This window comes from Cherax quadricarinatus, chromosome 5 (genome assembly GCF_038502225.1).
Source record: "Cherax quadricarinatus isolate ZL_2023a chromosome 5, ASM3850222v1, whole genome shotgun sequence".
Classification (NCBI taxonomy): domain Eukaryota; kingdom Metazoa; phylum Arthropoda; class Malacostraca; order Decapoda; family Parastacidae; genus Cherax; species Cherax quadricarinatus.
In genome coordinates, this window is record NC_091296.1 from 13,475,919 (window position 1) to 13,499,351 (window position 23,433).

At 44.1% G+C, this 23,433-nt stretch overlaps 1 protein-coding gene across 1 annotated transcript in view; it reads right to left on the bottom strand.

The window, feature by feature from the left end:
* Nucleotides 1–23,433, bottom strand: part of LOC128684683 (Na(+)/H(+) exchanger beta) — a 270,795-nt gene that overhangs the window by 99,342 nt on the left and 148,020 nt on the right. Inside the window, exons 11-13 of the mRNA XM_070100239.1 lie at nt 22,680–22,862; nt 14,055–14,136; nt 8,066–8,161 (exon numbers count right to left, since the gene is read on the bottom strand). Coding sequence (XP_069956340.1) covers nt 8,066–8,161; nt 14,055–14,136; nt 22,680–22,862 — 361 coding nt within the window. The remainder of the gene's footprint in view (nt 1–8,065; nt 8,162–14,054; nt 14,137–22,679; nt 22,863–23,433) is intronic.

Consider the following 23,433-nt stretch of genomic DNA (forward strand, 5'->3'; position numbering starts at 1 on the left):
TTGATTTCACAACAAAAAGTACCTTGAAATTGAGCTCAAAGTAGCAGAAATGTTTGATTCTTTGGCCATGTTCAAGAGTAAACAAATGACGTCAATGTCCAATATCTGTATGATTGGCACTGCCCCTCAACCTTCACATATTGGAAAGCTCTTCAACATGCTAGCAAAAGTGGGAGCAGACATCATGAGGTAGCAGTGACAGACAACATGAAGCAGCAGTGGCAGACATCATGAAGTAGCAGTGGCAGACATGAGGTAGCAGTGGCAGACAACATGAAGCAGCTTTGGCAGACCTTGTTGTACCCTATACTTGAAGTGAGTTTCCGAATGACACCATGAGATGACAGTTCACTCCACTCGCAGTGGAGGGAATTCTCGTGTTTCTTACATTTTGTGCAGTTATTTTGCAAAATTTCTTGTTTCTAACCATGGGTCCTAAGAAAGCAAGTGCAAAGCACAGTGCTGAGAAGAATAAGAGGATGATGTCCATGGAATTAAAGCAGGAAATCATAGATAAACAAACTAGGTGGAGGGTTAAGGACTTGGTCAGGCAGTACCAGCGTACTACTTTATGATATGTAAAATACTAAAGCAGAAGGAGTCAGTGACAATGTGTAGCAATTATAAGTTGCACTGTCTGACTGTTTTGGGTTATCCTAGGTTCTCTACACAAGTAGTCAGGAGCAGGAATAGCCACTTTGGTGACCCTATAAACCCCAACAACAATGGCTGCTGTCACCACCATTAGCCACATACGTAATGACATGTATTTTATTCATTCTAGTAGTATATACATCATGTTTCTATGGTATTAATATTGTTTATTATGTCATATTAGATGAATTGTGATAGATGAATAAGCTATAGAGTTGATATTAGGGAAATTATTGAAGTACTTTATAGTGCCTGGAATTCTACTGGAACAAATTAATTCCATTTTAATTAATTTAAATGAGGAAATTTGACTCTGCAAATGAGCAAATGCAGATGCAAGCAAGGTCACGGAAAGGATTAAACTCGTAAGTAGAGATTCCACTGTATGTACAAATGTCCAGTCACTGGACATGTTCCTAGAAGTGCTGCAGCTTGTGGAACTCTTTGAAACATGGTTTCATACACAATGGTGATTTACACTCCTTACACATAAAACGAGTGTGTGTTGTTGTGGGAGTTTTTTGTATGTGCACAGACAAAACACCTCATGTGAGCAGTTTTCTTCAAAGTAGTAGCAGGCAGTTGTGTTAAGTAGTTATCCTAGGTAAATGGTCACGTGTCATCATTCCTTCCTTCCTACCTTTCCTTCTTTTTCTTTCTTTCTTTCGTCCTTCAGTCTTTCCTTTCTTCCTTCTGGTTTCTATAATATATATACAGTGGAACCTCGGCTTACGAATTTAATCCGTTCTGTGACCTTGTTCGTATCCTGAGTTGTTCGTATGCTGAGTCAATTTTCCTCATTTAAATTAATTGCAGGCAATTAATTTGTTGCAGCCTCTCAGGGGGCATGACAAAATAATGCTAATATCAACTGTACGGCTTAGTTATCTATCACATTTCATCTAATATGACATAAACAATATTAATAACAGAAACATGATACATACTCTAGAATGAATAAAACAGGCCAAAATATGGCAAGTGATGGTGATGCTGGCAGTGGCAGAAAGCATCTGCCATTTACTCTCCCACTCTAGTATCTTCCCGGCCCGGTGGCCTGGTGGCTAAAGCTCCCGCTTCACACACGGAGGGCCCGGGTTCGATTCCCGGCGGGTGGAAACATTTCGACACGTTTCCTTACACCTGTTGTCCTGTTCACCTAGCAGCAAATAGGTACCTGGGTGTTAGTCGACTGGTGTGGGTCGCATCCTGGGGGACAAGATTAAGGACTCCAATGGAAATAAGTTAGACAGTCCTCGATGACGCACTGACTTTCTTGGGTTATCCTGGGTGGCTAACCCTCCGGGGTTAAAAATCCGAACGAAATCTTATCTTATCTTATCTTATCTTAACCCCACACCTAGCTTGTGTTTATCTATGATTAGTGGTGAGGTTGTCACATATGTAACCACAGGTGTGGTCAAGACAGATGTATATATAGGTGAAGACATGATCACTGTGGCCACTGTGGTGGTGGTAGCAGCGGCAGCGGCCACAGTGGTGTTGGCACAGGGGTGGCCACAGTGGTGGCAGTGGCAGCCAGTTGCCCCACTATGCTGTTGCCTTCTTCGTTTCTCTAGCTTTTTTCATAGTTTCTAATCACTTCTTGCTGATTATACGCAAATACTGTCTCTTTGGGTGAGGCATTGTGTAAGAAATTTGTACAATATAAGACAAAATTACGCATCCCCAAGGGTCTGCTGCGATCACTCAGATCGGCATACCTCTTCCTTTTGACTCTTGGTTTTCACTGAGATAGCCATGGTCGTAGCAGCTGTACCTACAGCCATCCAGAGGGCTACCAATTTCTATTTTGAAGCATTTGGCACAAAAATATGAAAAAAAAAAAAGTCTAAAACTGACAACATATTATTACTATTAGCATATTGTATTATTATTATTCTTAGTATGTATTATTATTACATACATATCATAATTATTATTATTATTATTATTAATTTAGGGAACTGGAGCACAGATCCAATTCCATAGGTCAAGAACCCATCACCACATGCATACTAATAATAATTATTATAACAATATTAATAATATAATGTAATAATAATAATACAATGTAATATAATAATAATAATAATAATAATAATAATAATAATAATAATAATAATAACAACAACAGTAAGGAGAAACTTCAAAAGGCTGCCAGTAGTTGGCACCACCATCAGCAAAACATTGGTAACCACTACTAGTACACTTTTCACCTTTCTAAACTTAAGTAGTCTATAAGTATTGGGTTAAGTCTGCCTGAAATGCCTCGGCATGATAGTGGCTTTCTTTGCTCCAATCATATGATGTGTAAACACATTGTAACTCTTTGCAAAGAAATAATTTTTTTTTTTTTCCAACAAGTCGGCCGTCTCCCACCGAGGCAGGGTGACCCAAAAAGAAAGAAAATTCCCAAAAAGAAAATACTTTCATCATCATTCAACACTTTCACCTCACTCACACATAATCACTATTTTTGCAGAGGTGCTCAGAACACAACAGTTAAGAAGCATATACGTATAAAGATACACAACATATCCCTCCAAACTGCCAATATCCCAAACTCCTCCTTTAAAGTGCAGGCATTGTACTTCCCATTTCCAGGACTCAAGTCCGACTATATAAAAATAACCAGTTTCCCTGAATCCCTTCACTAAATATTACCCTGCTCACACTCCAACAGATCGTCAGGTCCCAAATACCATTAGTCTCCATTCACTCCTATCGAACACGCTCATGCACGCCTGCTGGAAGTCCAAGCCCCTCGCCCACAAAACCTCCCTTACCCCTTCCTTCCAACCTTTTCGAGGACGACCCCTACCCCGCCTTCCTTCTCCTACAGATTTAAATGCTCTCCATGTCATTCTACTTTGATCCATTCTCTCTAAATGACCAAACCACCCCAACAACCCCTCTTCTGCCCTCTGACTAATACTTTTATTAACTCCACACCTTCTCCTAATTTCCACACTCTGAATTTTCTGCATAATATTTACACCACACATTGCCCTTAGACAGGGCATCTCCACTGCCTCCAACCGCCTCCTCACTGCTGCATTCACAACCCAAGCTTCACACCCATATAAGAGTGTTGGTACTACAATACTTTCATACATTCCCTTCTTTGCCTCCATAGATAACGTTTTGTGACTCCACATATACCTCAACGCACCACTCACCTTTTTTTCCCTCATCAATTCTGTGATTAACCTCATCCTTCATAAATCCATCCGCCGACACGTCAACTCCCAAGTATCTGAAAACATTCACTTCTTCCATACTCTTAATCCCCAATCTTATATCCAATTTTTCTTTATCTATATCATTTGATACCCTCATCACCTTACTCTTTTCTATGTTCACTTTCAACTTTCTACCTTTACACACTCCCAAACTCATCCACTGACCTTTGCAATTTTTCTTTAGAATCTCCCATAAGCACAGGGAAAACTTCGCATCCTGAAGTTTCCTTCATATCCAGAAGCAAAAAAATTTTCTTTAGAATCTCACATAAGCACAGGGGGAAGTTCGCATCCTGAAGTTTCCTTCGTATCCAGAAGCAAAAAAATTGACCAAATGACGGTTCATATCCTGAAAAATCTGCATGGTGGGGTATTCGTAGGCCGAGGTTCTATTGTATATGCACATATATAATCACTGGACACTTTCATAGAACTACTATTATCTTCTGGAAGCTCGATATGTGTGTATGCGTGTGTGTGTGTGTGGGGGGGGGGTCTAAATGTGCTGAGTCAGGGTGTGGCAGCTGTCAAAAGGGCATATTATACCATCACTCACTACCCTTACTGCCTGTCAGCACCCATGGGATTCCATGCCTTCTTCCCCACCATCTGTCCTTCCTACCTACCTACCTTTCTTTCTCCTCCTTTCTCTCTCATTTCTTTCTCTCTCCTCCTTTCTTCTGGTATCCTGGGAATTGCTTTCAGTCACAAACTCCTCAAAACCATGAAATTCATCTTCAGACACTTCCATCTGTGTTAGAGCTATCACTTGGGAAGAGAAGAGGCCCAAATTTGCCAGGGAGTCATATATTTCTTACCACTAGGCATGCTGAACAAGGACTACTGAAATAGCGTTCCCACAATGCACCACTGGTTCCCCGAATTTTTTATACTGCGCACATTGACCATGGAGACCCATTCTCTCACATGTAGGCCTACCAGCTTTCTCCTGCTTGATTTGAAGCTGGTAGAATTTACACGTATTAAGACGTCGGAAACATTGGCTCATAAGACGTATATATACGGCTGAAACAGTCAAGGGGTTAAAACACTGTTCATCTCCCGAGGCAGGGTGACCCGAAAAAGAAGAAACACTTTCACCATCTTTCACACTATCACTAATTACTAATGATGAGATGTAATGAGCATAGTTCTGCTCCTCTAGCTACAAACCCATGAGCATAATTAGTTGTATGAGTGTGAATACAGTAACAATAAACTTGTAACAATCAAGGGGAAGTTTTGCCCTCATAAAATTAAATTTTACAAGAAAAATACAAAGTAAATTTGAAAATTCTTAAAAAAAAAAGAAAAAAAAAATGGGTTGGTTTGGATTCACACTTCAGAGAAATTCAAACACAAGTGTAGAAAGATTGATTTGTTATGTGAAGTTTAACATTTTGTTCATTTTATTCAGACTTCCTACAATAAATATATTCACCACTCTCTATAAGCTAAGGACAAAAATATTTTAAGGTAAGTAATATGTGTAAGTAGCCCAGGACCTAACCTGCTGTGTAAGTGAGGGCCACTTGTAATCTCTTTGCCCTCTGTCCTATCTCTTGACCTATGAAGCAGAATTTGTTAAATTTACAAATTCTATTTTTTGGCCAAATCCTAAATCATGTTTAAGAAAAACCAGAGTTACTGGTGTTCAATTTTGTTGGTTTATCTGTCCTAAAATTATTCTGGAATCTGCAAATATAAAAATACTTAGTGATTACTATCTAATAACTTGTCATCAATAAGCAGTAAAAGCAATAACTTGATGCAAGGACAGAATCTTATGCTACGTACAATCATGTATGCACAAGGCACAAGCTATGGGATTCCTTCCACTAACAAAGTTACTGGACAAAGCAGCAGACACATACAGTGGACCTCCGGTTATCGGCCGCAATCCGTTCCTGAAGGTCGGCTGATAACCGAATGAATAATTCCCATAAGAATTAACGAAAATAAAATTAATTCGTTCCCAACAAAAATATTCACAAAAAAAAAAATTTTTTTTTTACAGTTACGTAAGTATTACTTACCTTTATTGAAGGCTAATGCTGGCTTCTGGAAGGTAGGGAGGAGGAAAGAGGGAGGAGTTAGTGTTTGGAAGGAGAATCCCCCTCTATGAAGACTTTAGACAGTAATGCCTTCTCTGGGGTTACTTCCCTTCTGTCTTTTACTACCACTAGAACCAGCTTGAGAGTCACTGGACCCCTGTCTCACAAAATAACTGTCCAGAGTGCTCTGTTTCTGGCATCTCTAAGATTTCCCTGAAATGGGACAGGGTTTTGTCACAAAACATGTTGCAGATATGGCTTGTTTCAGCTTTGTCAGGGTGGTGTTTGTCTACAAAAGTTTGCACCCTGGTCCACATTGCACACACCTCTTTAATCTCTGAAGAAGGCACCTCCTTCACTCCCTTTTCCTCCTCCTCCTCTGAAGCAAGTTCCTCAGCTGCAGTCTGTTGCTGTTCAAGTTGAAGCTACTACACAGTTGAAGTTCTGGCCACAGTTTTCTCCAACCAGAGTTCAAAGTCCTGAAAGTTACTCCCTCCCAAGCCTTACCTATAAGGCTTATGCAATGGAGGATGGTGATGAGATTCCTCCAGAACTCTCTTAGGGTCAACTGAGTGTCTGAGGTCACTTCAAAGCACTTTTTAAACACTGCTTTTGTGTAGTTATTTTTGAAGTTAGAAATGACCTGCTAGTCCATGGGCTGGAGGAGAGGAGTGGTGTTAGGAGGCAAGAACTTCACTTTTATAAAACTGAAGTCCCTAAACACTTGGTCTTCCAAGTCTGGAGGATGTGCAGGAGCATTGTACAGTAACAGGAGGCACTTGAGTGGCAATTTATTTTCCAAGAAGTATTTTTTCACATTTGGGCCAAACACATCATTAACCCACTCTTTGAAAATTTGACTTGTGACCAATGCCTTATGATTAGCTTTCCACATCACACACAATCTATTCTTCATGGCATTGTTTTTCTTAAACACTCTGGGATTTTCTGAGTGATACACAAGTAAAGGCTTCACTTTGAAATCCCCACTAGCATTACCACACAACAAAAGAGTAAGCCTGTCTTTCAGAGACTTGTGCCCTGGCAGTGCCTTTTCCTCCTGGGTAATGTAGGTCCTCTTTGGCATTTTCTTCCAAAACAGGCCTGTTTCGTCACAATTGAAAACTTGTTGGGGTTCAAATCCTTCAGCCTTCACATAGTCCTGGAATTCGTGAACATACTGTTCAGCTGCACATTTGTCAGAACTTGCAGCCTCACCATGCCTTACAACACTGTGTATGTCACTACGCTTCTTAAATCTATCAAACCATCCTTTGCTGGCCCTAAATTCACAAACTGCAGCACTTGTTCCAGGTATTTTCTTTGCAAGATCCTCATGCAACTGCTTTGCCTTCTCACAAATAGTAGACTCCACTACACTGTCTCCCACTAATTCTTTTTCCTTAATCCACAATAATAATAACTTTTCCATCTCTTCCATTATCGGTGTCCTTTGTTTAGTTAGAAAAGCTACTCCATTTGCAACATTAGCATCTTTGATTTGTTCTTTCTTTGCCAGGATGGATGTAATTGTTGACTTATTCTTGCTGTACATCCTGGCAAGTTCCATCATCTTCATACCACTCTCAAACTTTTTGATCACTTCACGCTTAAATTCCATGGTGTTTCTCACTTTCTTTACCACAGGAACTTTACTAGGAACTTTCTTTGGAGCCATGGTTACTTATTTCACAATTGCACTGCAAGAAAAACCACTAAAAACAATGGTAAACAAGTGAAACGTTTGGATGTATGAGCAGAAGCCTCCTCAGCCACCGAGAGACAAAGCCAACCTGAAGCGCAAGCTGCCCCAGCTGGCGGATGGACGCGTCCAAAACCACCGATAACCGAGCGAACGGCCGATAACCTGGCGCCGAAAAACCCGCCGATAACCGAATTGTCCGATAACCAGGGGTCCACTGTATATAACACTTTTAAACACACTGGCCATCTCCCACCAATGCAGGGTGACCTAAAAAAGAAACACTTTCACCATCATTTACACTACAGTCTAAACAGCAAGTATCAGAAATGCTGTTTAAATATTTAAATAAAATGAAAAAAAAATGATAAACAGAAAAAGTAATGCCTTAGAATAAAAAGTAAACTTACCTGGCCATTTTGGTGAAATATTTGACACATGTGTATGACTTCTGTGAAATGTTGTTAAAGGCATAATGTGCTTGGAGGAGCCCACAAACAATGAGACTGAAAGACAGAAATATTATCTCAAGTATATAAAATATAGTTTGGCAGATTACTGGAGCATAAGTAAATACATCTCAAATCATATAATTTATTTTTCAAAGCACCGGCCGTCTCCCACTAAGGCAGTGTGACCTAAAAAAGAAATAAGAAAGCTTTTCTCTTCACATGTTTTCTCTTCCTCCGTATGCCATGTGTGTCGTAAGAGGCAACTAGAATGCCAGGAGCAAGGGGCTAATAACCCCTTCTCCTGTATACATTACTAATTTTAAAAAGATAAACTTTAGTTTTTCTTTTTAGGTCGCCCTGCCTCGTTGGAATATGGCCGAAACGTCATCGTAAGCTCCTTCCTCCTGTGTGTGGGTTATTTGTGTATTGTTCCAATCACGGTATTGTGCCTTTATGTTCTTTATACTACTGCATACATGAAGAGATGACTAGCACCTAAGGAGGGCCTCAGTGTCAGACTGAAATCTACTGAACAACTGTAATAATTGTACTTGACACAATTGTAATAACACGATTGTAAGCAATCATAACATGATTCTAAACGATTGTAATAACACTATTGTAAACAATAACATGATTGCAAACAACAGCAATAACACTATTGTAAACACTCAAAATAACACTATTGTAAAAACAAAATTGCAAAGAATTGTACTAATAAGAATCACAGATCACCAATATAACACTACTGTAAACCATCACGATAACACAATTCTAAACAACTGTAATATTGTACTATTACAGTACAGCCTCTCCTCACTTAGCAACGTACTCATTTCCCTACAACTCAAACTTCTGATGGGCTCTCTGACCAGTATGCATACCTAAATAATGTATATTAACCCCTTAACCTTTTCACTGTCAGTGCCGTATAGGTACGGCTTACGAGCCAGTGTTGGCGATGTATTAATAAGCCAAAATTCTAGAGGCTTCAAATCTAGTAGGAGAAAGCTGGTAGACCTACATGTGAGAGAATGGGTCTGTGTGGTCAGTGTGCACAGTGGTGCCAAAATTGAAAGGTTGTTGCACAAATGTTGCACATGGGTTATTATCGAGGTTTTTGATATTTCCTCGACCACTTGTGGCCACATCCACCTCAAAGCCACTAAACTCGGAGTCAACATCACTTTTCTTATAAAAGGGAAGTGTTAATGTGTGTTATGGGGCATGTAACAATATTTATTTATTTATTTAGAAATTTGAGCATACATACAGAGGTACAAAAAAAATACAGGTAAGAGCATCATGCCAAAGCCACTTATATGCATAGCATTACGGGCATGACCAGTGAATCCCAGGCACTTGCTGTGCTGTTTGCTCTAGCTGGTGCTCAATTGAACTGGTGCTCCCACAAGGTATACTAAGTGGTTCCAGATTTTTTAAAACTGCACACACCAAGTGTTAAGACCCATTCTATGCTGGCCAGGCATCTCAGGCCGATCGTGCCAAATTTGGAGGCAGGAAAAATAAAATGATGATCTATGTTTGGATGATTGCTGATGTTATGAATGAAAAGAAGTTGGATGTCCTGGCCCTAAGCGAAACAAAGCTGAAGGGGGTAGGAGAGTTTCAGTGGGGGGAAATAAATGGGATTAAATCTGGAGTATCTGAGAGAGTTAGAGCAAAGGAAGGGGTAGCAGTAATGTTAAATGATCAGTTATGGAAGGAGAAAAGAGAATATGAATGTGTAAATTCAAGAATTATGTGGATTAAAGTAAAGGTTGGATGCGAGAAGTGGGTCATAATAAGCGTGTATGCACCTGGAGAAGAGAGGAATGCAGAGGAGAGAGAGAGATTTTGGGAGATGTTAAGTGAATGTATAGGAGGCTTTGAACCAAGTGAGAGAGTAATTGTGGTAGGGGACCTGAATGCTAAAGTAGGAGAAACTTTTAGAGAGGGTGTGGTAGGTAAGTTTGGGGTGCCAGGTGTAAATGATAATGGGAGCCCTTTGATTGAACTTTGTATAGAAAGGGGTTTAGTTATAGGTAATACATATTTTAAGAAAAAGAGGATAAATAAGTATACACGATATAATGTAGGGCGAAATGACAGTAGTTTGTTGGATTATGTATTGGTAGATAAAAGACTGTTGAGTAGACTTCAGGATGTACATGTTTATAGAGGGGCCACAGATATATCAGATCACTTTCTAGTTGTAGCTACACTGAGAGTAAAAGGTAGATGGGATACAAGGAGAATAGAAGCATCAGGGAAGAGAGAGGTGAAGGTTTATAAACTAAAAGAGGAGGCAGTTAGGGTAAGATATAAACAGCTATTGGAGGATAGATGGGCTAATGAGAGCATAGGCAATGGGGTCGAAGAGGTATGGGGTAGGTTTAAAAATGTAGTGTTAGAGTCTTCAGCAGAAGTTTGTGGTTACAGGAAAGTGGGTGCAGGAGGGAAGAGGAGCGATTGGTGGAATGATGATGTAAAGAGAGTAGTAAGGGAGAAAAAGTTAGCATATGAGAAGTTTTTACAAAGTAGAAGTGATGCAAGGAGGGAAGAGTATATGGAGAAAAAGAGAGAGGTTAAGAGAGTGGTGAAGCAATGTAAAAAGAGAGCAAATGAGAGAGTGGGTGAGATGTTATCAACAAATTTTGTTGAAAATAAGAAAAAGTTTTGGAGTGAGATTAACAAGTTAAGAAAGCCTAGAGAACAAATGGATTTGTCAGTTAAAAATAGGAGAGGAGAGTTATTAAATGGAGAGTTAGAGGTATTGGGAAGATGGAAGGAATATTTTGAGGAATTGTTAAATGTTGATGAAGATAGGGAAGCTGTGATTTCGTGTATAGGGCAAGGAGGAATAACATCTTGTAGGAGTGAGGAAGAGCCAGTTGTGAGTGTGGGGGAAGTTCGTGAGGCAGTAGGTAAAATGAAAGGGGGTAAGGCAGCCGGGATTGATGGGATAAAGATAGAAATGTTAAAAGCAGGTGGGGATATAGTTTTGGAGTGGTTGGTGCAATTGTTTAATAAATGTATGGAAGAGGGTAAGGTACCTAGGGATTGGCAGAGAGCATGCATAGTTCCTTTGTATAAAGGCAAAGGGGATAAAAGAGAGTGCAAAAATTATAGGGGGATAAGTCTGTTGAGTGTACCTGGTAAAGTGTATGGTAGAGTTATAATTGAAAGAATTAAGAGTAAGACGGAGAATAGGATAGCAGATGAACAAGGAGGCTTTAGGAAAGGTAGGGGGTGTGTGGACCAGGTGTTTACAGTGAAACATATAAGTGAACAGTATTTAGATAAGGCTAAAGAGGTCTTTGTGGCATTTATGGATTTGGAAAAGGCGTATGACAGGGTGGATAGGGGGGCAATGTGGCAGATGTTGCAAGTGTATGGTGTAGGAGGTAGGTTACTGAAAGCAGTGAAGAGTTTTTACGAGGATAGTGAGGCTCAAGTTAGAGTATGTAGGAAAGAGGGAAATTTTTTCCCAGTAAAAGTAGGCCTTAGACAAGGATGTGTGATGTCACCGTGGTTGTTTAATATATTTATAGATGGGGTTGTAAGAGAAGTAAATGCGAGGGTCTTGGCAAGAGGCGTGGAGTTAAAAGATAAAGAATCACACACAAAGTGGGAGTTGTCACAGCTGCTCTTTGCTGATGACACTGTGCTCTTGGGAGATTCTGAAGAGAAGTTGCAGAGATTGGTGGATGAATTTGGTAGGGTGTGCAAAAGAAGAAAATTAAAGGTGAATACAGGAAAGAGTAAGGTTATGAGGATAACAAAAAGATTAGGTGATGAAAGATTGAATATCAGATTGGAGGGAGAGAGTATGGAGGAGGTGAACGTATTCAGATATTTGGGAGTGGACGTGTCAGCGGATGGGTCTATGAAAGATGAGGTGAATCATAGAATTGATGAGGGAAAAAGAGTGAGTGGTGCACTTAGGAGTCTGTGGAGACAAAGAACTTTGTCCTTGGAGGCAAAGAGGGGAATGTATGAGAGTATAGTTTTACCAACGCTCTTATATGGGTGTGAAGCGTGGGTGATGAATGTTGCAGCGAGGAGAAGGCTGGAGGCAGTGGAGATGTCATGTCTGAGGGCAATGTGTGGTGTGAATATAATGCAGAGAATTCGTAGTTTGGAAGTTAGGAGGAGGTGCGGGATTACCAAAACTGTTGTCCAGAGGGCTGAGGAAGGGTTGTTGAGGTGGTTCGGACATGTAGAGAGAATGGAGCGAAACAGAATGACTTCAAGAGTGTATCAGTCTGTAGTGGAAGGAAGGCGGGGTAGGGGTCGGCCAAGGAAGGGTTGGAGGGAGGGGGTAAAGGAGGTTTTGTGTGCGAGGGGCTTGGACTTCCAGCAGGCATGCTTGAGCGTGTTTGATAGGAGTGAATGGAGACAAATGGTTTTTAATACTTGACGTGCTGTTGGAGTGTGAGCAAAGTAACATTTATGAAGGGATTCAGGGAAACCGGCAGGCCGGACTTGAGTCCTGGAGATGGGAAGTACAGTGCCTGCACTCTGAAGGAGGGGTGTTAATGTTGCAGTTTAAAAACTGTAGTGTAAAGCACCCTTCTGGCAAGACAGTGATGGAGTGAATGATGGTGAAAGTTTTTCTTTTTCGGGCCACCCTGCCTTGGTGGGAATCGGCCGGTGTGATAAAAAAAAAAAAAAAAAATGTTTGGAGTACTAGCGGTAACAACGTAGATCTACGTTTGGACAGTTAAGGGGTTAAGAGCTGATTCCTCTATTCTGTTTATTACAATATACAGTATGCTACTGTATAAACATTTAAAAATATACTAAAAATTTTATAAATGGTGCAAAGGTGACATTAAAACAATATCAAAGATTGTTAACACAAACCCACTACCATTATAGTATGCTCCTTGCTTAGCAACAATTCATTTGCAGATGCAGACTTAGGAACGGAACTCTGTTAAGTGAGGAGAGGCTGTACTGTGAACTGGAATAAAATGACTGTAAACAATCGCAATCACAAGGCTGTAAACAAGTGTTAACGACCTGTGGTGAGAGCACTGGTTGCCTTGGGTTCAAATCCTCTCACTGAGTTACATAGTACTCATTGTATCTTTTGTTTTACTGACTCCATGAATGCCAAGCATCATAAAGAAAGATAATATTTGTTTGGACTTTTAACCTGGAGGGTTAAAAACCCAGGATAACCTAAGAAAATCATTGCATCATTGAGGATTGTTTGTTTTATTATTTCCATTGTGGTCCTTCAATCTTGTTCCCCAGGATGCGGCCCATACCAACTTACTGCTAGGTGAACAGGGACAGCAGGTTTAAGGAAACATGCCCAACATTTCCACCCATGCCAGTGACTGAACCATGGACACTCAGTGTGTGAGGCAAAAGGGAAGAATGCCTTAATGCTGATGAAGAGCTCTTGATTCAAGATATTGGAGCTACCCTTCCTTTTCTCACACCAAATCTGTTTACCACGCATCCCTTTTTCCAGGCACTACATGAAATTAATAATTTTAGAAATGTATTTACACATGGAAATGAGCCTGACAAGGGTGACGCCATGGTCTGGCTGGCAAAGCTCTCGCTTCACACAGAGGGCCCAGGTTCAATTCCCGGTGGGGTAGAAACATTTCGACGTGTTTCTTTACACCAACTGTCCTGTTCACCTAGCAGCAAATAGGTACCTGGGTGTTAGTCGACTGGTGTGGGTCACATCCTGGGGGCCTAGATTGAGGACCCCAATGGAAACAAGAGACAGTCCTCGATGACACACTGACTTTTTTGGGTTATCCTGGGTGGCTAATCCTCCAGGGTTAAAAATCCGAATGAAATTTTATCTCAAGGATGGGCTCTGGGAGCAGAAAAACTCTTGAAACTCATCAAAGGTCTGTCAATGAAACATTTACATCATGCAATTTGGAATGCTTGAAATGGGTGCTATATGACTCACCTAATGATGCCTGAGAAATGAAACAGCTCGGCTGTCAGGTAACTAAGGTAGGCCAGACCCAGCATTGCCAGAGGCTCAACAACTGCAGCACATGAAATGAGACAATAAGTTTTAGAGTTAGTTTGCCCAAAATATTTTGAACAAGTGACTTTCTTTTGAACACACAAATGTAATTGCATCATATTATATTTGCCTCATAACTGTAACTAAATAAACTAGAAATGCATATTTTGTAACCTCTCTGCATGTTTCTAAATAAATTGTGATTTTTATTTTCATTAAGATAGAATTTCAGCAGTGAGAAAATAAAACGATATGGAAGAACAAATCCCTTCAACAGAGGTGCCCTGAAACTGGTGAAGGGCTCTTGACCTGAGAAATTAAAAGTTACCCTCCTCCTCCTCTTTTCTGGATCACACCTAACTGCCCTGCATTCCACAGGCACTCTGACACCTACAGGTTTAGTGCTTCCCCTGTGAATATAATAGTAGCGGTAGAAGTAATAGTACGAACTGAAACATTAGTAGTAGTTGTTGTAGAAATAATAGAAACAGTAGTAGTAGTACTAGTAGAAGTATTACAAGTACAGTGGACCCCAGGATAACGTAATTAATCTGTTCCAGAGAGTGTGTCTTATCCTGAATCTGACTTAATCCGAATTAATTTTCCCCATAAGAAATAATGGAAATCCAATTAATCCATTCCAGACACCCAAAAGTGTTAAAAATAGTTTTTCTACATGAAATATACATTGACCTACATAGAAGACAATGAGACATGCAGAGTAAAACATTACTAAAATGACACTTACCTTTATTGAAGACTTACTGATGATTGCTGAGACAGGAGGGGAGAGGATGGAGGTGTACTATTGTTTGGAAGGGGAATCCCCTCCTATAATGACTTCAGGTACCAAGTCCTTATCTGGGGTTACTTCCCTTCTTTGTTTTTTAATGCCACTAGGACCAGCTTGAGAGTCACTGGAGCCCTGTCGCATAAAATATCTGTCCAGAGAGCTCTGTTTCTGGCGTCTCATGTTGCCAGCACGGCCTGCAACAGCTGTGTCAGGGTGATGTTCATCCATCAATGTTTGCACATAAGAAAGCAGGAACACTGCAACAGGCCTGTTGGCCCATACTAGACAGGTCCTTCACAAACCATCCCGTTAACAGAATCATATTTGCCCAACCCAATTTTCAATGCTTCCCAAGCAATAAGCTTTGATAATTCTATTCACTCATGTTCAAGTCCCAATCAAATTGTGTGTGGGTAAGTACCCTGTCTGGTGTGTGAGTAAGTACCCTGTCTGGTGTGTGGGTAAGTACCCTGTCTGGTGTGTGGGTAAGTACCCTGTCTGGTGTGGGTAAGTACCCTGTCTGGTGTGTGGGTAAGTACCCTGTCTGGTGTGTGGGTAAGTACCCTGTCTGGTGTGTGGGTAAGTACCCTGTCTGGTGTGTGGGTAAGTACCCTGTCTGGTGTGTGGGTAAGTACCCTGTCTGGTGTGTGGGTAAGTACCCTGTCTGGTGTGTGGGTAAGTACCCTGTCTGGTGTGTGGGTAAGTACCCTGTCTGGTGTGTGGGTAAGTACCCTGTCTGGTGTGTGGGTAAGTACCCTGTCTGGTGTGTGGGTAAGTACCCTGTCTGGTGTGTGGGTAAGTACCCTGTCTGGTGTGTGGGTAAGTACCCTGTCTGGTGTGTGGGTAAGTACCCTGTCTGGTGTGTGGGTAAGTACCCTGTCTGGTGTGTGGGTAAGTACCCTGTCTGGTGTGTGGGTAAGTACCCTGTCTGGTGTGTGGGTAAGTACCCTGTCTGGTGTGTGGGTAAGTACCCTGTCTGGTGTGTGGGTAAGTACCCTGTCTGGTGTGTGGGTAAGTACCCTGTCTGGTGTGTGGGTAAGTACCCTGTCTGGTGTGTGAGTAAGTACCCTGTCTGGTGTGTGGGTAAGTACCCTGTCTGGTGTGTGGGTAAGTACCCTGTCTGGTGTGTGGGTAAGTACCCTGTCTGGTGTGTGGGTAAGTACCCTGTCTGGTGTGTGGGTAAGTACCCTGTCTGGTGTGTGGGGAAGTACCCTGTCTGGTGTGTGGGTAAGTACCCTGTCTGGTGTGTGGGTAAGTACCCTGTCTGGTGTGTGGGTAAGTACCCTGTCTGGTGTGTGGGGAAGTACCCTGTCTGGTGTGTGGGGAAGTACCCTGTCTGGTGTGTGGGGAAGTACCCTGTCTGGTGTGTGGGGAAGTACCCTGTCTGGTGTGTGGGGAAGTACCCTGTCTGGTGTGTGGGGAAGTACCCTGTCTGGTGTGTGGGGAAGTACCCTGTCTGGTGTGTGGGGAAGTACCCTGTCTGGTGTGTGGGGAAGTACCCTGTCTGGTGTGTGGGGAAGTACCCTGTCTGGTGTGTGGGGAAGTACCCTGTCTGGTGTGTGGGGAAGTACCCTGTCTGGTGTGTGAGGAAGTACCATGGCTGGTACACAAATAACCCGCACATAAAAGTGAGAAGCTTACGACGACGTTTCGGTCCGACTTGGACCATTGACAAAGTCGTCGTAAGCTTCTCTCTTTTATGTGCGGGTTATTTGTGTATCGTTCCAGTCACGATATTGTGCCTTTTTGTTATTTACCATGGCTGGTGTGTGTGTGGAGAAGTCCCCTGGCTGGTGTGTGTGGGGAAGTACCCTGGCTGGTGTGTGTGGGGAAGTACCCTGGCTGGTGTGTGTACTCACCTATTTGTACTCACCTATTTGTGGTTGCAGGGGTTGAGTCACAGCTCCTGGCCCCGCCTCTTCGCTGATTGCTACTAGGTCCTCTCTCTCCCTGCCCCATGAGCTCTATCATACCTCGCCTTAAAACTATGTATGGTTCCTGCCTCCACCACATCACTTTCTAGGCTATTCCATGGCCTGACTACTCTATGACTGAAGAAATACTTCCTAACATCCCTTTGATTCATCTGAGTCTTCAACTTCCAATTGTGACCTCTTGTGTCTGTGTCCCATCTCTGGAACATCCCGTCTTTGTCCACCTCGTCTATTCCGCGCAGTATTTTATATGTCGTTATCATGTCTCCCCTGACCCTCCTGGCCTCCAGTGTCGTCAGGCCGATTTCCCTCAACCTTTCTTCATAGGACAATCCCCGTAGCTCTGGGACTAGTCTTGTTGCAAACCTTTGCACTTTCTCTAATTTCTTGACGTGCTTGACTAGGTGTGGATTCCAAACTGGTGCTGCATACTCCAGTATGGGCCTGACGTAGATGGTGTACAGAGTCTTAAACGAATCCTTACTGAGGTATCGGAACGCTATCCGTAGGTTTGCCAGGCGCCCGTATGCTGCAGCAGTTATCTGATTGATGTGCGCCTCAGGAGATATGCTCGGTGTTATACTCACCCCCAGATCTTTTTCCTTGAGTGAGGTTTGCAGTCTTTGGCCATCTAAACTATGTGTTGTTAGGTAAGACACATATGCAACAGTTAGGTATCTTTATTTTGAAACGTTTCGCCTACACAGTAGGCTTCTTCAGTCGAGTACAGAAAAGTTCATAGAAGCAGAAGATACTTGAAGACGATGTAATCAGTCCATCACCCAAGGGTATCTTGGTACAGACCATCTACTTCGACAACCTCTACTAGTGAGAACGGCTGGGTTTGAGAGGGACCTGCCCTCCCAAATCAACCTACGTCTCACCTCCTGGCACTATATAAGGCCCGATTCTGTCACTTCAACTTCATATTGTTTCAGACAACGGAACAATGCTCTTCTCCAGACTGAGGGACTGACCACCTCAAAACTTTAAGGGTGATGGACTGATTACATCGTCTTCAAGTATCTTCTGCTTCTATGAACTTTTCTGTACTCGACTGAAGAAGCCTACTGTGTAGGCGAAACGTTTCAAAATAAAGATACCTAACTGTTGCATATGTGTCTTACCTAACAATCTGTCGGTATTTTATACCATTTTAATGTTCATCTAAACTATATTGTGTCTGCGGTCTTCTTTCCCCTTCCCCAATCTTCATGACTTTGCATTTGGCAGGGTTAAATTCAAGGAGCCAGTTGCTGGACCAGGCTTGTAGCCTGTCCAGATCTCTTTGTAGTCCTGCCTGATCCTCGTCCGATTCGATTCTTCTCATTAACTTCACATCGTCTGCAAACAAGGACACTTCTGAGTCTATCCCTTCCGTTATGTCGTTCACGTATACCAAGAACAGCACAGGTCCTAGGACTGACCCCTGTGGAACCCCGCTTGTCACAGGCGCCCACTCTGATACCTCGTCGCGTACCATGACTCGTTTCCTCCCTGTCAGATATTCTCTGATCCATTGCAGTGCCTTTCCTGTTATGTGTGCCTGGTCCTCTAGCTTTTGCAGTAACCTCTTGTGAGGAACTGTGTCGAAAGCCTTCTTGCAGTCCAAAAATACGCAGTCGATCCACCCCTCTCTCTCTTGTCTTACTTCTGTCACCTTGTCATAAAACTCTAGTAGGTTTGTGACACAGGATTTTCCTTCCCTGAAACCGTGCTGGTTGTCAATTATACACTTGTTTCTTTCCAGGTGCCCCACCACTCTCCTCCTGATGATCTTCTCCATGACCTTGCATACTATACACGTTAGAGATACAGGTCTGTAGTTTAGTGCCTCATGTCTGTCTCCCTTTTTAAAAATTGGGACTACATTTGCCATTTTCCATACCTCAGGGAGTTGCCCAGTTTCAAATGATGTGTTGAAGATCTTTGTTAATGGCTCACACAATATCTCTGCTCCCTCTTTAAGGACCCATGGAGAGATGTTGTCTGGTCCCACCGCCTTTGAGGTGTCAAGTTCGCATAGCAGCTTCTTCACCTCCTCCTTGGTTATATGTACCTCATCCAGCACTTGCTGGTGTGCCCCCCTGTTCTGATTTCTTGGAGTCCTACTGGTTTCCACTGTGTGTGTGTGTGTGTGTGTGTGTTGGAAAGTACCCTGGCTGGTGTGTGTGTGTGTGTGTGTGTGGTGTGTGTGTGTGTGTGTGTGTGTGTGTGTGTGTGTGTGTGTGTGTGTGTGTGTGTGTGTGTGTAAGTACCCTGACTGGTGTGTGTGTGTGTTGGAAAGTACCCTGGCTGGTGTGTGTGTGTGTTTGGAAGTACCCTGACTGGTGTGTGTGTGTGTGTGTGTGGAAATACCCTGGTTGGTGTGTGTGTGTGTGTGTGTGTGTGTGTGTGTGGAAATACCCTGGCTGGCGTGTGTGTGTGTGTGGGGAAGTACCCTGGCTGGTGTGTGTGGGGAAGTACCCTGGCTGGTGTGTGTGGGGAAGTACCCTGGCTGGTGTGTGTGGGGAAGTACCCTGGCTGGTGTGTGTGGGGAAGTACCCTGGCTGGTGTGTGTGGGGAAGTACCCTGGCTGGTGTGTGTGGGGAAGTACCCTGGCTGGTGTGTGTGGGGAAGTACCCTGGCTGGTGTGTGTGGGGAAGTACCCTGGCTGGTGTGTGTGGGGAAGTACCCTGGCTGGTGTGTGTGGGGAAGTACCCTGGCTGGTGTGTGTAGGGAAGTACCCTTGCTGGTGTGTATGGGAGAAGTACCCTTGCTGGTGTGTGTGGGAGAAGTACCCTGGCTGGTGTGTGTGTGGGAGAAGTACCCTGGCTGGTGTGTGTGTGGGAGAAGTACCCTGGCTGGTGTGTGTGTGGGAGAAGTACCCTGGCTGGTGTGTGTGTGGGAGAAGTACGCTGGCTGGTGTGTGTGTGGGAGAAGTACCCTTGCTGGTGTGTGTGTCGGAGAACTACCCTGGCCGGTGGGTGTGGGGAAGTACCCTGGCTGGTGTGTGTGGGGAAGTACCCTGGCTGGTGTGTGTGGGGAAGTACCCTGGCTGGTGTGTGCGGGGAAGTACCCTGGCTGGTGTGTGTGGGAGAAGTACCCTGGCTGGTGTGTGTGTGGGGAAGTACCCTGGCTGGTGTGTGTGTGGGGAAGTACCCTGGCTGGTGTGTGTGGGGAAGTACCCTGGCTGGTGTGTGTGGGGAAGTACCCTGGCTGGTGTGTGTGGGGAAGTACCCTGGCTGGTGTGTGTGTGGGGAAGTACCCTGGCTGGTGTGTGTGTGGGGAAGTACCCTGGCTGGTGTGTGTGGGGAAGTACCCTGGCTGGTGTGTGTGGGGAAGTACCCTGGCTGGTGTGTGTGTGGGGAAGTACCCTGGCTGGTGTGTGTGGGGAAGTACCCTGGATGGTGTGTGTGTGGGGAAGTACCCTGGCCGGTGTGTGGGTGGGGAAGTACCCTGGCTGGCATGTGTGTGGGGAAGTACCCTGGCTGGTGTGTGTGTGGGGAAGTACCCTGGCTGGTGTGTGTGTGGGTAAGTACCCTGGCTGGTGTGTGGGGAAGTTCCATGGCTGGTGTGTGTGGGGAAGTACCCTGGTTGGTGTGTGGGGAAGTACCCTGGTTGGTGTGTGGGGAAGTACCCTGGCTGATGTGTGTGGGGAAGCACCCTGGCTGGTGTGTGGGGAAGTACCATGGCTGGTGTGTGGGGAAGTACCCTGGCTGGTGTGTGTGGGAAGTACCCTGGCTGGTGTGTGTGGGAAGTACCCTGGCTGGTGTGTGTGGGAAGTACCCTGGCTGGTGTGTGTGTGGAAGTACCCTGGCTGGTGTGTGTGGGAAATACCCTGCCTGGTGTGTGGGGAAGTAACCTGGCTGGGGTGTGTGGGAAGTACCCAGGCTGGGGTGTGTGGTTGGGAAGTACCCTGGCTGGTGTGGGTGGGGAAATACCCTGGCTGGTGTGTATGGGGAACTACCCTGCCTGGTGTGTGGGGAAGTAACCTGGCTGGTGTGTGTGGGAAGTACCCTGGCTGGTGTGTGTGTTTGGGAAGTACCCTGGCTGGTGTGTGTGGGAAGTACCCTGGCTGGTGTGTGTGTGGGAGAAGTACCCTGGCTGGTGTGTGTGGGGAAGTACCCTGGCTGGTGTGTGTGGGGAAGTACCCTGGCTGGTGTGTGTGGGGAAGTACCCTGGCTGGTGTGTGTGGGGAAGTACCCTGGCTGGTGTGTGTGGGGAAGTACCCTGGCTGGTGTGTGTGGGGAAGTACCCTGGCTGGTGTGTGGGGAAGTACCCTGGCTGGTGTGTGTGGGGAAGTACCCTGGCTGGTGTGTGTGGGGAAGTACCCTGGCTGGTGTGTGTGGGGAAGTACCCTGGCTGGTGTGTGTAGGGAAGTACCCTGGCTGGTGTGTGTGGGAGAAGTACCCTGGCTGGTGTGTGTGGGAGAAGTACCCTGGCTGGTGTGTGTGGGAGAAGTACCCTGGCTGGTGTGTGTGGGAGAAGTACCCTGGCTGGTGTGTGTGGGGAAGGACCCTGGCTGGTGTGTGTGGGGGAAGTACCCTGGCTGGTGTGTGTGGGGAAGTACCCTGGCTGGTGTGTGTGGGGAAGTACCCTGGCTGGTGTGTGTGGGGAAGTACCCTGGCTGGTGTGTGTGGGGAAGTACCCTGGCTGGTGTGTGTGGGGAAGTACCCTGGCTGGTGTGTGTGGGGAAGTACCCTGGCTGGTGTGTGTGGGAGAAGTACCCTGGCTGGTGTGTGTGGGAGAAGTACCCTGGCTGGTGTGTGTGTGGGAGAAGTACCCTGGCTGGTGTGTGTGGGAGAAGTACCCTGGCTGGTGTACATAAGAAAGCAGGAACACTGCAGCAGACCTGTTGGACCATACTACCACCCTCTACCACCATCACTACCCTCCTCTACCACCACCACTTTTGCATCTTTCTACAAACTTTTTCTTGAATTCTATAGTGTTTCTCACCCTCTTTACCAAAGGGCTGGCACTAGAAGCTTCATTTGGGCCCATGGTGGCTTATTTAGCAGTTACAAGCACTAAAAACAATGGAATAATACAAAATGTATCGCATGTATGCATGGAATCGTCCTCACTGGCTGGTAAGCAATGGCACACTGGCTGTACATGGAGTGTCCGGGCTGCTCATGGCGCGCGGACACATTCAGGACGAATGACTTTTACAGAGTTCAGTGTCGTTAACCGAGGCAATATTTTGACACAAAAACATTACTTAATCTGATGACGTCTTAATCCGGGGGTCCACTGTCGTAGTAGTACTAGTACTAGTAGCAGATGATCATCATCTAGGATTCATACACTACCTGGTGGGACAAGAGACAATCAGGTTTGATCTAAGGATGGGTCCAATTATTTGTATCAAGAGCCCCTCACCAGCATCAAGAAACCTCCCATCAGTGTCATAAAAACAATAATTTATAGCTACTTTTAAAAAAAAGGTTAAATTGTTTAGTTACAAGTCACAAAACTTCTAAAGCCTTGATGCCAGTGAGGGGCTCTTTATGTAAGGAACTGGACTTATCCTCCCTTTCCTTGGACCAAACCCACTTGCTTCCCATTCCACAGGCACTGTATAACCCTTATGGGTTCAGAGGTTCCCTAAGAATACAATAACAATGGCATGGATAAATGGTTCAGAGAACCGACAAGTTGATGAATTAGACACATGTTTATATTGACTCCAGGTTGAGGGACTGATTACCTCAGACTCCTTCTGATCTTCACCATTCTTTCTTGATTAGGACTGACAAAGCCCCTGCATGGCAAAACATTTCCTCAATAAAGACACCCCAAGTGTCTAATTCATCAATAACAATGGTGCAATAATAAAAAAACACAAACCTCTAACATCTGTTGTAGACTTGGTGATGAGGGCTGTGAGGCAGCCAAAGAAGATGCCAATGAAGATGCCTCCACACACAACAATGAAGAACGCAATGATGGCCAGGGCATACTGGCCTGCTGTTACCATACTCATGGACATGAAGGCCTGCATCGTATTGTACATCACCACCGTCACACCATCTGTAAGGTATGGTCAGATCATTATTGAAGTCATCATATACACCTATATCATCTGCTGACTAGTACAGGTACTCCTTACTTAATGACCGAGTTCTGTTCCTCTGACTAGGTTGTTAAGTGAACTGGTTGATAAGTGAGGAGCATCATCATCGGAGTTATCAGCAGTGTTATCAGGAGCTGTAGAGGGCCCAGGTAAGAGAGATGAGGACGAGGAAATGGAAGGGCTTGTAGGGGGTAGGGGTTCGAGGTGTAGCTTTAAAAAATAATCCCAGTAGTGTGGTCTGCTTTGTAATTTTCTTTTTTGTCTTCATATATTTCACAACAACCATTCCACTTTCGTGAAGCGTGTTAAACATTCAGGTCCATACCCTCTAGTTCTAATACAGCCACATTCACTTTCCAGGTTCATACCCTCTAGTTCTAATACAGCCACATTCACTTTCCAGGTTCATACCTTCTAGTTCTAATACAGCCACATTGGAAAAGTTCTCATACAGAGTACAATATCAATTCGTTGGAGAGCTGGTTGTAAGTCCACGTGGTTGTTAAACATGTAGGCCATAAAGTTAGG